Genomic DNA, 16,175 nt, shown 5'->3' on the forward strand with positions numbered 1-16,175 from the left:
GCCGAGCCATGTGGCATGCGGGATCTTATTTCCCCGACCAGGGATGAAACCTGCACCCCCTGCAGCAAAAGCGTGGAGTCCCAACCACTGGACCACCAGGGAATTCCCTACTCTTTAAAAAAATTATATCTTGTTAATAGTAACATTTTCATTAACACAAACAGATATAAAGCTTGCAAGGAACCTAATCACATAGAAATAAAAAGATCCATGGCTCTGGTTGTTACTAATGAAGGCTGTTACCAAAGAATATGAATTTTTGTAACAAAGTTAAAAATATACCAGGATGGTATAATTTGGTAAGCCACATTTTTGCTACAGTTGGGCAGCATATATCTGGCACATTTTGTAATCCTTTCCCCTCACAGGCTGCATTCAGGCCATTGTCAAATGTTGGCACTTGCCCGTATATGTGAACAAGCAACTAGGATCTAGGACCACCTAGTGAAACAACCCAGAAAAGCACAGAACTCCTGTGCTGAAGCCATTCCACTGTGTTGCTATCAAGTGTTGACAGGGAGGGGAACAATGGGACTGTCCCACCCTGCTGATGAGAATATAAACTAGTACAATTCAACCAGTAATGTAAGTGTCTGTCTACCCTACTATACAGCAGCCCCAGTCCTACTCTCGAGAAACTGTACATGGACAGGAGACATGTTCCAGAATGGTCACAGCTACACTATACAAAATAACAAAAGTTGGAAATACCCACGGGGTCCATGAGCAGTAAAATGGATAAGCTGAAATATATCCATACAATTGAAAAACATGGTGAAAATGAACTTTAGCTCATTTATTAATATGATTCTTGAAACAGTGAATAAAGCAAATCACAAGAAAAAAATTAGTTTGATTTCATTTTGTATAAAATTCATATTTGATAACCGGGGAAAGAAAACTATCCCATTCCGACTGGGCACACCCGAGTTACTTAGAGGAGAAAGCTCAGGATATGGCAAACAATTAGTTCCTGCCTCATGTCCTTATCTGTGAGTATTTGTGAGTCCTTTCTCAGTATTAGGCAGGTGGGTGCTGCTCAGTGACCCCTGCTCCATGTAAAATGACACAGTCACATCTTAGGCCTAAGTCCACTCTTCATTTTTTAGCCCTGCTCTCTGCCCAAGCCCCTTTCTTCCCCTATTACAGGATGATTTAGAATGTTATTGTGGAATGTTTCCTTGCTGATATACAAACGATTAAGGGTGGGTAGGAATGAGAGAGGTCATTTAGAGGAAGAATCATAAATTTTCTGATCTCACCTCTGTACTCTCTCTTGAAATTTAGTTGTCAGTCCCACTATTCAATCTTTAATTTAGGTGTTAAAGGCATGAAAAAATCCTCAGAGTCTCCACGCTGATTATTACCAACAATACTCTCCTCTTGTTTAAACTCCTGCTGGATTGCTCTAGTCTCAGGGAATCTGGCAGTCCTTCCTGTGTAATCAAGGCTCTTGCCTGACATTCAGTAGGACTCTTGAGAGAATTTTGATATACTCAGTTCTAATATAGGTCTTAACCTGTTGGTGATACTCTTTTAAACCTTCACACTGCTATTGCAGTGTTCTTTTGAAAACCACTTGGTCTTTGTAGGTGATGATTAAGTAGACAGTGCGTAGAAGATTATCTATATGGCTTATTCTGGCTTATACAATCTACTAGTAGTCAATAGTGTGGCATTTGTTCCATGAACTCTGGGTCCTGTTAGTTTCAGAGTCTGGCAGAACCATTCAGAGGCTGTAATGAATACTGTAATCCTCCTCCTAATCCCTGAGAAGGGGCTGAATATTCTTCAGGGAGGGTCACCATTTCAGGGCTCGTCTTGGACAGGATGCAGTCCTCTGGAAGATATATCAGTTTTTTTGTCTGTGTCTCTGGCACTTCCCTTGCCAGTATAAATGAAAAATATGCTAGAGAAATTTTTGCTTTTGATTCTATAGATAATGGAGAGGCTTTAAAGAAACAGACAATCATATTAGGAAGCTACATGGCTTAAAGATAAACCAGAACTTTGGGGGGTGGGAGGGAGGCTGTTTTGTTTTGTTCTGTTTTTTTTTTACCAGCAGCAGATTCAGCCCTTGTGGTCTTTAACTTGTGTGTCCCGAGCACAGCCTGGCCTTTTGGGGTACTCCCAGATGTGGTCACATGTGGAGACTTTCTGGCTGGAGTCTTGGTCAGTGAACGCTTATGCTCATTATCTTTAGTAGCAGCTGAAAACCTAAATAGGACAGTGGAGTATAAGACATGAGTACTTGGGTCAAGCTTCTAAACAAAACCACCTACCCATCACCAAGCACTGAAAAGTGCTACCAATTCCAGGTGGCTCTGTACCCTGCATGAAGCAAGGACTAGCCCCTGACCATGGTGTCCTTAACTATTAATAAATACAATCAGAACTGCCACGTATAGGTACCTCATATTCCAGGCTAACTCAATAAATAGAATTCCAAATTCAAGGGCATTTTTCAGTTTTTAAAAACTATGTCAGATAATTGCATGTGTTGGGGAAGTGTTACCATGTACCAGTTCTGTTAGATGCTGCAAACGCCCTTAAAAAAGGAGAGAATCGGGCTTCCCTGGTGGCGCAGTGGTTGAGAGTCTGCCTGCTAATGCAGGGGACGCGGGTTCGAGCCCTGGTCTGGGAAGATCCCACATGCTGCGGAGCAACTACGCCCGTGAGCCACAATTACTGAGCCTGCGCGTCTGGAGCCTGTGCTCCGCAACAAGAGAGGCCGCTACAGTGAGAGGCCCGCGCACCGTGATGAAGAGTGGCCCCCACTTGCCACAACTAGAGAAAGCCCTCGCACAGAAACGAAGACCCAACACAGCCATAAATGAATGAATAAATAAATAAATGAATAAATAAAAATTAAAAAAAAAAAAAAAAAAAAAAAAGGAGAGAATCAAATTTCGGTGTTAAGAGAAAGGAGCCTGAAGATCTTCATCTGTGGGGACAGTCACAGTTGAGGGCTAACCTGATGTCAGGAAAGGCACAAGCAAAGAAAACAGGGATCAATGAGCATGAGATGGCTATGCTACTGCAGTACCCAGTGGGTTACAATGTTCATACTTTAGGATGAGTCAATTCTTCAGCTCACTCAATTGGGAGATTAGGAATTTAGCTTCAACTTTATATTTACATCAATGGAAAAATTTCTGTTTACACATCTTTGCAGACATACATTAAATTAATAAGGTAAAATATCCATATAGATCTTATTTTCTTTTTTTTAAAAATAAATTTATTTATTTATTTATTTATTTTTGGCTGTGTTGGGTCTTCGTTTACGTGCGAGGGCTTTCTCTAGTTGCGGCGACCGGGGGCCACCCTTCATCGCGGTGCGCGGGCCTCTCACTATCGCAGCCTCTCTTGTTGCAGAGCACAGGCTCCAGACGCGCAGGCTCAGTAGTTGTGGCTCACGGGCTTAGTTGCTCCGCGGCATGTGGGATCTTCCCGGACCAGGGCTCGAACCCGTGTCCCCTGCATTGGCAGGCAGATTCTCAACCACTGCGCCACCAGGGAAGCCCTAGATCTTATTTTCTATCTTTACTTATGAATCAAATGTGAGCTTAGGGGGACTTCCCTGGTGGCGCAGTGGTTAAGAATCCGCCTGCCAATGCAGGGGACAGGGGTTCGAGCCCTGGTCCGGGACGATCCCACATGCCACGGAGCAACTAAGCCCATGTGCCACAGCTACTGAGGCTGCGCAATGGGGCCTGCAAGCCACAACTGCTGAGCCTGTGTGCCACAACTACTGAAGCCCATGCACCTAAAGCCCATGCTCCACAACAAGAGAAGGCACCGCAATGAGAAGCCCGCGCACCGCAAGGAAGAGTAGCCCCCGCTCGCTGCAACTAGAGAAAGCCCGGGTTTAGCAATGAAGACCCAACACAGCCAAAAAATAAATAAATTAAAAAAAAAAAAAAAAAACGAATAAAAAGGTAATGTTTAAAAAAAACCAACCGCGAGCTTAGGGAAGTTGGACAAAACGAGAAAATCAAACACAAATTTAAGGGAAAAAAAGTAACTTATAAATAAAAACCGTTTGCTGATCTTTCTCTCTATTCCGATCCTTTCTCCTTTTTCATCAACATTAAAACATTTGTTGTAGTCCACCTGAAATGTATTAGAAGCAGTAAAGCTTTGAGCCCTCGCCCTTGGTTCCATTTTGGAGCTCTTCTTTACCTGACGTTCATCTTAGTTCCTGAGAGCGCGGAGCGCTTGGCCAGCCTCTTCACACACAAAGTGCTACGGCCTGCGTGGGGCCGGCCTTGTGAGCCCCGTTGGCTGGCGGGGGTACAAGCCACCGAGAGTCTTTCTCGGGGAGGAACTGGAGTTGCCGCCACTCCCTTAGTGCCGGACTGCTTCTGAAGAAAGGGAAACGCACCACATTAAGGCTGGCCTCTGAGACAGTATTGTCTGGGCAAAGTGCAGGAGAGTGCCCCCATTTATCCCGTTTCATCACCACTTTTAACCCTGTCATCCTTCCTTCCCCACTACCTCACCCTACCCTACCTGCCTGGCAGGCTGAGCAGTTCCCTGCACCTGTGTTGCTATGGTGACTCTGATTTAAGAGAAACTTCTGGTTGCGAGTAACGTGTTACAGAAAGCCTCTCCCAGCTACCATGTCCCCAGGTATTTTCTAACTAGAGAAAGCAGGTGGCTAAACAGTCCCCCATGGCCAGAAAGGGAGGATAAATCGGTTCTCTTGGAAAGATGGTTCCTTTGAGAGCATGATATGCAGTTTATTAAATACAAACTCAAAGAGAAACCTACTATGTAAAAAGCTTATGGAATCTACTAATAATTCCTCCCCTACCCACCCCTGGCTCCCCAAAAGCTTTTTAAAGTTCTTTTTAAAAAACCTAAAGAAAAGAAAGAAGGGAGGAAGGGAAATGCTCTCTTTGAAATGGCAGGGAAGGGTTCCAATTATGTTATCTTTTTTTAGATACTGTCAAAGCACAAAGAATGATTGAATGTTTTTACTATCATTAGTCTAAGCTCTGTTGCAAGCAGAAGAAATCTAACTTCACTAACTGACAGCAGAGATAGGACTATTAAAATTAACAGTGTAAAGCCAAAAGACATAAAAATTCTGATTATATCCTATGAAATAATACAAGAAACTAGAGAATTATGTTAACTTCTCATTTTGACATACAAGCAGAAGAGATTCTCATGTTGTGAGACAAATTTAAAACCAAAATATTTGGTAAATACATATCTTTACTATAAGCTGAAAGGTTAGATGTATTAAGTATGCTGTTATGTTTAACCACAACTTTTATGCCTTCTTCTGTCTTTGCCCTAAAATTCCCACTTTCCAGTTCACCTGGTGACAGAACCAGCAACTCTACACCTTTGCTTGAGCAACTTATGTTTAAATGATTCTACTCGCACTGAATACCAATCTTTCTGACTTTTCAGGTAGAATATTATGCCGCAGACTCTAGTGGCACTAATTTATTTTGTTTGCAGTGTATCTAATCAATTCCTTCCTTTCTTTTAGCAAAAAAAATCCTGTTTTAACAAAGCAAAGAGCTCAATCATACCATACATAAAAATAAAAATCTGGGTTAAGGATTTAACATAGGAAAAAATAATAAAAGCAGTAAAAATAAATACAAGAGCATATTTTTATGATCTTGGGACAGGGAGAGCAAGACAAAACCCTCAGTTTTAGAAGGAAAAGCTGGATAGTTGGATAAAACAATAAAACCTTCCACAAGGTAAGACACCGTTAAGACAAACTGTGGGAAAGTATTTGGAACATATAATACATAATATATGTCATTAATATAGATAAGTGGCTCATAAATCAGCAAAAATTAAGAAAAAGCAAATTCACAGAAAAACCATCAATGAACACGTATAAAGATTTGTAACATAAACATGTAACATGTAATGATCAGAGAAATGCAAATTCAATTGGGATTTTGTCATATACTGTCAAAGATAAAAAAAATTTGGTCATTCCTACTGTTAGCAAAGTAAACAGGCAACTCGGGTGACAAGGTTTCAGATCATTGCAGAGGGGAGCCATTCGGCAACTAACTCAATCAGGTTTCCATCCTCTAATCACGAAAGGAGAGATTGGTCACAGCCAGGATGATTCTCTCTAGATCTCTGCTCATTTCTTATTGTCCATCATTCTCCAAATGACCAATCCCCAAACAAGTCAACCGTCAAGAAAACCATATTACCTATGGTGAAGTCACTGTAATTGTTTTTTATTCTCTAGTCTCCAAACAGATCATACCAAATAACCCATCTGATTGGCCAATTCCTTAAACAGTGGCTCTGGGGTGGGATTTTAGAACTAAACTCATTCAGATGGGGCTATCAACTAAAAAATAATGTAAGCTACTCATTTATTCAACACATCTTCAAGGCTACACTCAAGTTTATAGTTGAAGCAGTTGTTCTGCCCTTAACTTTTACCTGGAAATTAGTTCATCCATATTATGTAGTACAGAAAGCTTGACTTTCAATCAAGTACTTAAGTAGACTCAGCTTCATGGTAAGGAGAACGAGTGGCCCTCCTTAGAGGCATATTTGCGGCTAGCTCATGCCTATGCAGAAAAAGAAGCTAACTGATATCAGAAAACTCAAAACTCAACTGAGTGACTGATATATTAGTCACTGTACCTGTTAACAGTGCTCATTTTCTGCCCCTTTTAAACCAGCTTTATACTGTTTTGTGTTGTGTGTAATACCACAAACTGCTTCAAATTCTTTGAGAAATAGGCAGGTTATTATGTATAATTAAATTCAAAAATGTTTCCCATCCATCTTTGTGGCACCCCTTTAACACCAGATACCATGTAAGACAGGAACATCAACTTCCCAGGATGTTATTTACTCACTACTCTGCTGCTAACTCAACCTCGGGGTTGACTTTACCTTTTCTTACTCGAAGCTGCTTGAGTCCCGTAGGACCTGGCCTGAAGGCCCCCCACCCAGGGAGCTCAGTTATGACAGGAAGTCTTTAAATTAGCAACTGCTAGTCACTAATTTTCCCTTTAGGTCAGAGACAGGGAAAGATGGCTTCAGCCATATATCAGTCCTTCCCCAACAAAAGTGATAGGCACAGTGTCTGAATGTGGAAAACAGAACAACTTATTGCTACTTTGGAGTTCTTCCTTTTTTTCCCTTTTTTTTTTTTTTTTACTGTTTACTTTTTTTAAATTTTTTATTAAAAAATTTTTTTAAATGTTTTATTTTTTTAACTTTATTTTTTACAGAATTCTTTTTCATAGTGAAGAGTCACTGCTTTATCTGGAGGGTTTTGAAAATTCTCAAAAACAAATTTAAAATAATAAAAATACATTAGACTGAAACAAATCCATTTCACTAGTAGAATAATAGCTAATTGTATTAACCATGGTATATACACAGTATCAACATTAAAATCAAACAGCTTAGTGCCATTAAGAACATAATTTTATCAGCATACCTTCAGTTCATTAAATGAATTGTGTTCTTCAAAATGTTTCTTTTTTCTCTCAACATATTGATCAATGGACTCCATTTCCTTAAAACGAGCCTCATGAAGCTTCTTAAAATCTAGAATATTTCCCCAAATATGACAATTAATAACAAGACAAAATCCATTTATTCACCTTCCCTATGTTTTTCTGTTAACACTTATTCTTGTCTCGGCATCCCTGACATTCAACTTCAGCATCATCTTTGCTAAAATTTTAATTTCAAAACATTTAGGTTTTAGAAAGCCAGCAGCAAAGCATATTCACCTTATAAACTATCAAACACTGACCATCTATCTCTCCATTGTCCATTTCACTGCTGACTAACATCTTGGTTTAGTCCAGAGGATAAGAAAAGATTAACAACTGAGAAAGGATGAGGGTGCACACGCATGGGTACTGAGTGGGGCCTGAGAGGAGGGGCACCAAGGCTTTCTCAAGATTTACCTGATGTGAAAGAATCACTGACGCAAAGTTACGGGGAAAAGAAAAAGGGAGGATCATCAGAAAACAACTGAAAATAATTTATGCTTTTTAAAAACTATCTCTGCTTCAGGTGGTTGTACAAAATGATTTCCTGATGCTTGGCATCTGAATGGCCCTGGACGCACTGCCCGGCGGGTCTGGGAGCCTCCAGCCCCGCAGGTCCCTCTGTCTCCAGCCCCGTGCCAGTCCGATTTGTCCTCTCCCCTCACCAGTTAATGAATGGCCTTTACTTAATCATAAATTTGACATTTAATAATGCTAAGAAAGCTCTATGCAAAGGATTGGCAAACTTTCTGTAAACGGGCAGACAGTAAATATTTTAGGCTTGGCGGTCACATACACTGTGGTCTGTGTCTCATATTCTTTCTTTTATACAACGCTTTACAACTGTAGAAACAATTCTTAGCTCAAGGGCTGTAAGACAGGCCAAGATGGGCAATAGTTTGCTGACCCCTGCTCTGTACTATTCTAACTAATTATATTCTTATTAAGTATAATTAAGTGTTAGAATTTCTCATATATGCTAAGCAGCATTTTAAGTACTCTAAATATATAGCACAATCAACATTCTATGTGCCAGGCAATAGAGAAAGAGAATTACATGTCCAGAAATGGAGTCTCTTAGACTTATTACTAAAAATAATAATAAGTTTTTACAAGGTAGACATCGTGCCAAGTACTTGATACACATTAATTCTCAGATATTTCTTGAATACTTGCTGCAGGCTAGCTGCCCTGCTAGGTAATCAGAAGTGGAAAACAGTCTTAATTAATCCATATATTAACCTGATGAAATAGGTAGTTTAATTATTCCCACTTTAAACTGAGGACGTGGGTTTATTGGGGATAAATAAGTTTCCCGAGGTCTCACAGGTAGAAAATGAGGGAACGGGGGGCGCAAACCCCAATGCCAGTGTCTGAGCCTTCGGCTGTCACGGTGCACTGCCTCTCCAGCGTCAGCCTGAAGGGGGCCAACCACCATTTTATGTTTCTTTGTGTGCAATACTTACTTGGAGTAGTGCTTGCAGTTCTTTTATTTTTTCCACGTTTGGAAAACCCATCTGTGTAGAGAGACTTCTTTCTTTCTGAAGGTATCTTTGGACCTTCATTACCTGAATCCAAGGACACAGAACTAATGAAAGACTTCCAAAAATTACTGCCATTAAGAAATGTAAGTTAACGTGGAGCACATTCATGGGATAGGCCTCTGCCAAGGTACGGGAGACAGGGCACAAGGAGCACAAAGCATTAGTTACAGCATCACCACAATTTTAGCTCGTATTTCAAGTAGACAGAAATTTTATGCTTCTTGTATAGATGTTTTTAAATTTCTGTATGTTTATAAAACTCTTTTCCAGAACTTTTGCTATGAACATGTCTAGTTGTTTTCACGAGGATGATAAAAGTCACACAAACCCACCAGCCTAAGAAACACTATTATCATTTTGGCTATTATTATATTTATTATATTTTCTCAGGTCCTTTGCTTCTATACTTGTTTTGCTTTTGTTCTTTAAATCCAGTTAAAGCCATCACGTACATAAGGGTTGCTATTTCCCCCTACTTATCTCCCATATTCTAGTATCTTTTTCAGCTTAAGGCAATCTACTAAAAACTGTGCAAGTGGGTTTTCAAGAAATGCTACTTATAAAGTCACTCATCCTTAAGGTTTCCCAATGCATCCATAAAACAAGGCAAAAGAATGATTGGATAGAGCAGAGGGGCTGTAGGGCTTTTGCTTGGACCTTGGCCATGAAATAGGATATTTAAAGAGTCACAGTCACTCCTCACAAGATACTTATTACAAATGGAAATATAATAACTATTACAAAGGAGCAACCTAGCAGACACCACCATAACCAGGTGATGCAAGTTGACAAGACTACTCATAGGACAAACCAACATCTGAGCCCTCTGGGGTGCTGAATGAGGAGGACACAGCCCTAGTTTGCAGGATTCCTGCCAATAGTGCATGATCTGAATCTAACCATCAGCAACATTAGGCAAACCAAGTCAGGGAACCCAAGAAACTGGCCTGTATTTTAAAAAGGTCAATGTGCTAGAAGACAAAGGAAGGCTGAGGAACTGTTCCAGATTAAAGTAGCTTAAAGAGACCTGGCAGGACTTCCCTGGTGGCGCAGTGGTTAAGAATCTGTCTGCCAATGCAGGAGACACAGGTTCGAGCCCTGGTCCGGGAAGATCCCACATGCCACAGAGCAACTAACCACGTGCACCACAACTACTGAGCCTGCGCTCTAGAGCCCATAAGCCACAACTACTGAGCCCACGTGCCGCAACTATGGAGCCTGCATGCCACAACTACTGAAGCCCGCGCACCTAGAGCCTGTGCTCCGCAACGAGAAGCCACCACAATGAGAAGCCTGCGCACTGCAACAAAGAGTAGCCCCCGCTCGCCACAACTAGAGAAAGCCCGTGTGCAGCAACGAAGACCCAACGCAGCCAAAAATAAAAATATATATAAATAAATACATTTATTAAAAAAAAAAAAGAGACATGGCAATGAAATGCAAAGGATGAGTCGAGATTTGCCTTTGTTTTAAGGGACATTGCTGGGATGGATGAAATCTAGATGAGGTCTGTCTACAGGTTAGTTAGCAGGTCTCACACTTTCTAGCCTCAGGATCCCTTTGTACTCTCAAAAATTACTGAGGACCCCAAAGAATTTTTGTTCATGTACGTTATATCAATATGTGCCATATTAGATATTAAAACTAAGACATTTAAAAATATTTGATTCACTAAAACTATACCCATTATACGTTAACGTCAATAATTTATGAAAAATGGCTAAAATTTCTAAATCAAAAAAGTGAGTAGAGCGTTTTTCGTTTTTATTTTTATTTTTTTACAATTTCTTTAACATCTGACAATAAAAGGCAGCTGGATTCTCTTTTCTTCTTCTGTATACATATGTTGTGATATATTGTTTTGATTGAAGTAATATATGAAAACAAATTTTGCCATATACAGCTATGTGGTTGAAAGTGAAGAGTATTTTAATAGCCTTTTCAGATAATTGTGGATATTCTTCTTTGATGCTATACCAAACCTTGACAAGTGGTTGTTTCTCAGAGGTTAGTTGTAATGCGGAATATGAAGAAGCCCTATCAGTGAACTTTCTGCTCTCTGTACGTTTGTGAGAAAAAGTCCTGACGTTTTAAGAAACACACAGAAATATTTAGGGGTAAAGGGGCACATATCTGAAACACTCTCAAACAGTTCAGGAAAAAAATGTATATAACACATATACGTACGTATATATGTTTATAAATATAAATAGGAGGATAAAGCAAATATGGCAAAATATTAACATTTGAGAAATCTAGGTGAACGATATATAGGAACTCTTGGTACTATTCTTACAACTTTAAGTCTGGAATTATGTCAAAATAAAGTTTAAAAAATTCCTCTCACCAGAAACTACACGATCAGATTTTTCTCCTTCAAACAGCCTGTGTGCTTCATTGCCCAAACCTGACTTAAAGGGTCTACCCTCATTTTTCCCATGCCTTCAAAACTGGGTCCTAGAGGTAAGTCTTCTTGACAACACAATTGGTGGAATAATAGATATTTTAAATTCCACCCCCACTTCTGACTCTGTCATATTTCTTTACATTTCCCTCGTCTCAGGATTTCAAAATGGGTTTATGAGGCATATGCATCAAAATTACCTGGGGTACTTATTAAATCTGCAGAATTCCAGGCTCACCTCAGACCTACAAATCAGAACATCTACCTTCTTTAACTTTCTAGATTTAGAAGACATTCAAAATTCTGGGGAAACTGGGAGGGCTCAGCATTAGAAATTCTGCATTTAACTGCTTGGTGGACATGAGTGGATCATCTTCTCTCCCAATCCCCTCAGGCAAGCCTCAGGTCCCAGATAGATGTGCTGGGGGAAACGAACACTGAGACACTGTTGCAACTGGCAGGTTTCCTGAGGGATGAAATCAGAAAGCATCAAGTCCTGTTAGGCATAGGGGAACTGAAGTTTTCTGGCCTTATTGAAACAAATTTTTAGTTGAGAAAGTTTAGGAAAGAGGTTTTTAGGAGGTTAGAGACTAAGTAAAATATACATTTATCATAATAAAATGGCCACACCCCTGGGAAGGTAGACTCTGCAGATCCTTTTTAACTGTCCTACTTGAAGGGGCTAATAGGTCTTTGTACCTGTCTCTGGAGCAGGCCAGAAGGAGCTAATTGGCAGAACGAGCCAGGCTCTCTCCTCATCCTGCCTTAAGATCAACTGCCTTAAACTTTCCAGCTACCACTCATATTCTGCTTTCTACACGGTTATTAAAGGTGACCTGATGGCCTACTGTATTTGGTTCTAACTTTTGCTTTCATTGCTGAACACTTAGAAGTTCTACATAATGGTGTTACGGGTTGAACTGTTTCGCCAAAAGAGATACGCTGAATGAAGTCTTAACCTGTAATAATTGTGATCTGACCTTATTTGGAAAGCGTCTTTGTAGACGTAATCAACTTAAACCAAGGTCATTAGGATGGACCTAATCCAATATAACTGGTGTCCTTTTAAGAAAACGATGTAAAGAAAAAGACACACAGGAACTTCCCTGGTGGTCCAGTGGTTAAGAATCCGCCTTCCAATGCAGGGGACTCGGGTTTGATCCCTGGCCAGGGAACTAAGAACCCATATGCCGTGGGGCAACTAAGCCCGTGTGCCACAACTACTGAGCCCATGAGCTCTAGAGCACGCACACCACAACTAGAGAGCCCGTGTGCCAAAACTAGAGAGCCTATGCACCACAACTAGAAAGAAGCCCGCGCGCTGCAACAAAGATCCCACGTGCCGCAACTAAGACTGGACACAGCCAAATAAATAAATAAATAGGGACTTCCCTGGTGGTGAAGTGGTTAAGAACCTGCCTGCCAATGCAGGGGACACGGGTTCGAGCCCTGGTCTGGGAAGATTCCACATGCTGCGGAGCAACTAAGCTCGTGCGCCACAACTACTGAGCCTCCGCTCTAGAACCCACAAGCCACAACTACTGAGCCCACATGCCAGAACAACTGAGGCCCATGGGCCTAAAGCCATGCTCCACAGCAAGAGAAGCCACCGTAATGAGAAGCACGCACACCGCAAGGAAGAGTCGCCCCCGATCGCCGCAACTAGAGAAAGCCCACGCACAGCAATGAAGACCCAATGCAGCCATAAATAAATGAATGAATGAATGAATGAATAAGTAAATATTTTTTTAAAAAAGAAAGAAAAAGACACACAGAGAGACTGCCACATGACGAGGAGGCAGAGATTTAGCTGCAAGCCAAGGTCTACAGCCACCACTGAAGGTACAAAGGGGCCAGGAAGGATTCTCCCCAGCATCTTGGAGGAAGATGGCCCTACTGACACCCTGATTTTAGACTCCAGCCTCCAGAACTGTGAGGGAATAAATTTGGGGTTTTTTTTTTGGTTTTTTTTTTTGTTTTTTTTTTTGGTGGCACCATGCGGCTTTCAGGATCTTAGTTCCCCGACCAGGGACTGAACTCGTGTCCCAGCAGTGAAGCGCCGAGTCCTAACCACTGGACTGCCAGGGAATTCCCAAATTTCTGTTGTTTTAAGTTGCCCAGTTTGTGGCACTTTGTTACGGCAGTCCTAGGAAACTAATGCACATGGTTACCCTAGCAATTTTGGATTTTTAAAAAGTTACTTGGCATACCATTTATTCCACTTTTTCCTGAGGGCACTGCATTCTCATCTTGACTCTTGTTTGGTAGAGAAGGAGCTTCTACAGCAGTTCTGAGAGCCTGGTTTTCATGCTTTTCTTGATTCTGGAATTCAGTAGGATCACATACTTTTATCTCTGAATGATCCTGCTACAAATTTTAAAAGAAAATAAATGATTTCAATAACAAATAAGAAGGACTCACACTTGAAAATTGCTAAGAGTAGATCTGAAAAGTTCTCATCACAAGAAAAAAACTACGTGAGGTGTTAACTAGACTTATTGTATATATATTGTGACATGATCGCCACAAATATTGAATCATTACATTGTACACCTGAAACTGATAGGATGTTACATGTGAATTATATCTCAATTTAAAAACATATCATTAAAAACATTGCTTATAGTCAGACATAAAGAAAGAAAAAAATAATCACTGCCTTCCAAAGACAGGTACCAAATTGAGGAGGAAAATGAATTAAAGAAAAAAAAGTAGGAGACTAAGCTTTTTTGAGTGGCAGATTTGGTTCTCTGCCTCACCAAATGTCATGAGAACATGCATCTGGGAATAGTAGAGACTAGGGACCACTGGAAGGCATACATGTCAGAGGTTGCTCTCCTAGGGAGGAGAAACTAACACTGAGAGACCTAGACAAGCTAATGACTAAGGGACTACACAAAGCTAGAAAATAAAAATTAGGACCATCTTGTAAAAGTTACATTTGAATGAAAGGATAATAAAATCAGAGTCCTCTCAGAGCAAGTGGGAGAAGCCCCCGGAATCACATGACCACACTGTTCAAAGACTAAGCTCAGCTGATCACCAGGCCCAGGACAAGATAGGAAGGAGGAAAAAAAAAAAATCATATTTGATGTTGGTATCTCTTTCCTTCTTACTTACTACACCTCACTTCAGTAAACACTCAATGAATGTTCATATTATTCAACAAACGTTTAATTTGTGCTTAATACTTACTCAGTGCTTCCCGAGTGCCAGTGCCCAGGGCGTGATGATGAGGCCAGACTCGGGTTTGCGCTTTCATGGAGCTCACAGCAGTGTTTGCCAGCACCCGATATCATAAGGGAATTAAGAGAAGGCTCCCTAATAATATACCAGTTTGGGCACAGGTGGTAGCTTATTTTTAGTTTGCACATTTCTATTCACCTGGGAGTCAGGGCTCCTGCGGACAGTCCTGCGCCTTCTCCTTGTTTTGGTGACATGGCCAACTGGCTCCCTCTCAGCTTGTTGCTGGCTGCTGAGCTGTACCTCAATCTCATCACAAGAAGATGCAGAAGTTTGAATTTCATCCTGAAAAAGAGAGACATTAATCTGCCATGTCCAATGTATAGTTACAATGCTCAGGAAGAATCAGAATTTAAACTGAATAAAAAACATGTATTACATATGCAAGAGATAATTTTAAAACCCTCCAGCACTAAATTATAGGCAAGGACAAGAATGATAGAGTATTCAGAAAGAAACAATCACACTTAACAACCCAAGCTAAAAAACTAGGCTTGCAAAACATTCAAAGGTATCTTAGTGTGTGTAAATAAGCCAATTATTTTTTTTTGGGGGGCCACACCACATAGTTTGTGGGATCTTAGTTCCCTGAACAGGTACTGAACCCAGGCCCATGGCAGTGAAAGTGCCAGGGAATTCCCACAAATTATTAAAAGTATGTTAATTTACTGAATATACACTATATGCTAGGCAGCATGCTATAATTAATAACAATTACAGCTAATACCATAACTGCACTGGGCTAAGTATTCACATGGATTATCTCTCATTTATTCCTCAAAGCCTATGAGACAAGGATTAACATTATCTACAGTTCACAGGTAGGGAAACTGAGGCTTAGAGAGCCCAAAGTAACTTGTTAAAGGTCAACAAAAGGGAGTAAGGGAAGAAGGGCATGTGCACTAACATAAACTAGAAGTAAAGAGCTATGTCATCAAAACAGCATGGCACAGGTACCAGAATGTCCTGAACAGAACTGCTTCTAGAAGAAATCATCGTATGACAATGGTTGCACCTCACATTAGTGGGGGATGGTTAGATTCATTATTCAACACATGATGCGGAGAAAACACTGACTATGTTTTTCATGTTTTTGGTGAGGGGGTAGGCAATGAAACTTGATCATTTTCTCACACCAAAATGAAATCTGGATGGATTAAAGATTTAAATGTAAAATATGAAACTATAAAAGCACTAGGGAAAAATAGGTGAATTATATCCTCATCGAATGTGAGGAAGGCATTAAGCATGTTATCCTACCTAGAGATGATAAAGGAGAGGCTTGATTTGTTTTTGTAGCTTTTTAAACGTAAATTCTAATTTTTTGAAATAAACTAATACACACATATGGTTAAAATAATAAAATACTAAAGGGAGTATAATGAAAAGTAATTCATTTTCTGCCCTACCCTTCCTATTTCTAGGGTTTGATGTTAAGTGGTTACTTACATATCACTAATGATTTGC

At 40.4% G+C, this 16,175-nt stretch overlaps 1 protein-coding gene across 3 annotated transcripts in view; it reads right to left on the reverse strand.

Moving 5' to 3' along the window:
* The window catches only part of NUSAP1 (nucleolar and spindle associated protein 1), a 32,727-nt gene that overhangs the window by 6,312 nt on the left and 10,240 nt on the right, over positions 1–16,175 (reverse strand). Inside the window, exons 3-8 of one of the 3 annotated variants that reach the window (XM_057543743.1) lie at positions 14,850–14,993; positions 13,676–13,787; positions 8,984–9,085; positions 7,457–7,566; positions 4,186–4,367; positions 2,060–2,217 (exon numbers count right to left, since the gene is read on the reverse strand). In XM_057543743.1, coding sequence (XP_057399726.1) covers positions 2,060–2,217; positions 4,186–4,367; positions 7,457–7,566; positions 8,984–9,085; positions 13,676–13,787; positions 14,850–14,993 — 808 coding nt within the window. Of the gene's footprint in view, positions 1–2,059; positions 2,218–4,185; positions 4,368–7,456; positions 7,567–8,983; positions 9,086–13,675; positions 13,833–14,849; positions 14,994–16,175 lie in introns of all 3 variants that reach the window. The other 2 variants (XM_057543742.1, XM_057543741.1) reach the window with 2 other exon arrangements.

The sequence above is a fragment of the Balaenoptera acutorostrata genome, chromosome 3 (assembly GCF_949987535.1).
Source record: "Balaenoptera acutorostrata chromosome 3, mBalAcu1.1, whole genome shotgun sequence".
Lineage (NCBI taxonomy): Eukaryota > Metazoa > Chordata > Mammalia > Artiodactyla > Balaenopteridae > Balaenoptera > Balaenoptera acutorostrata.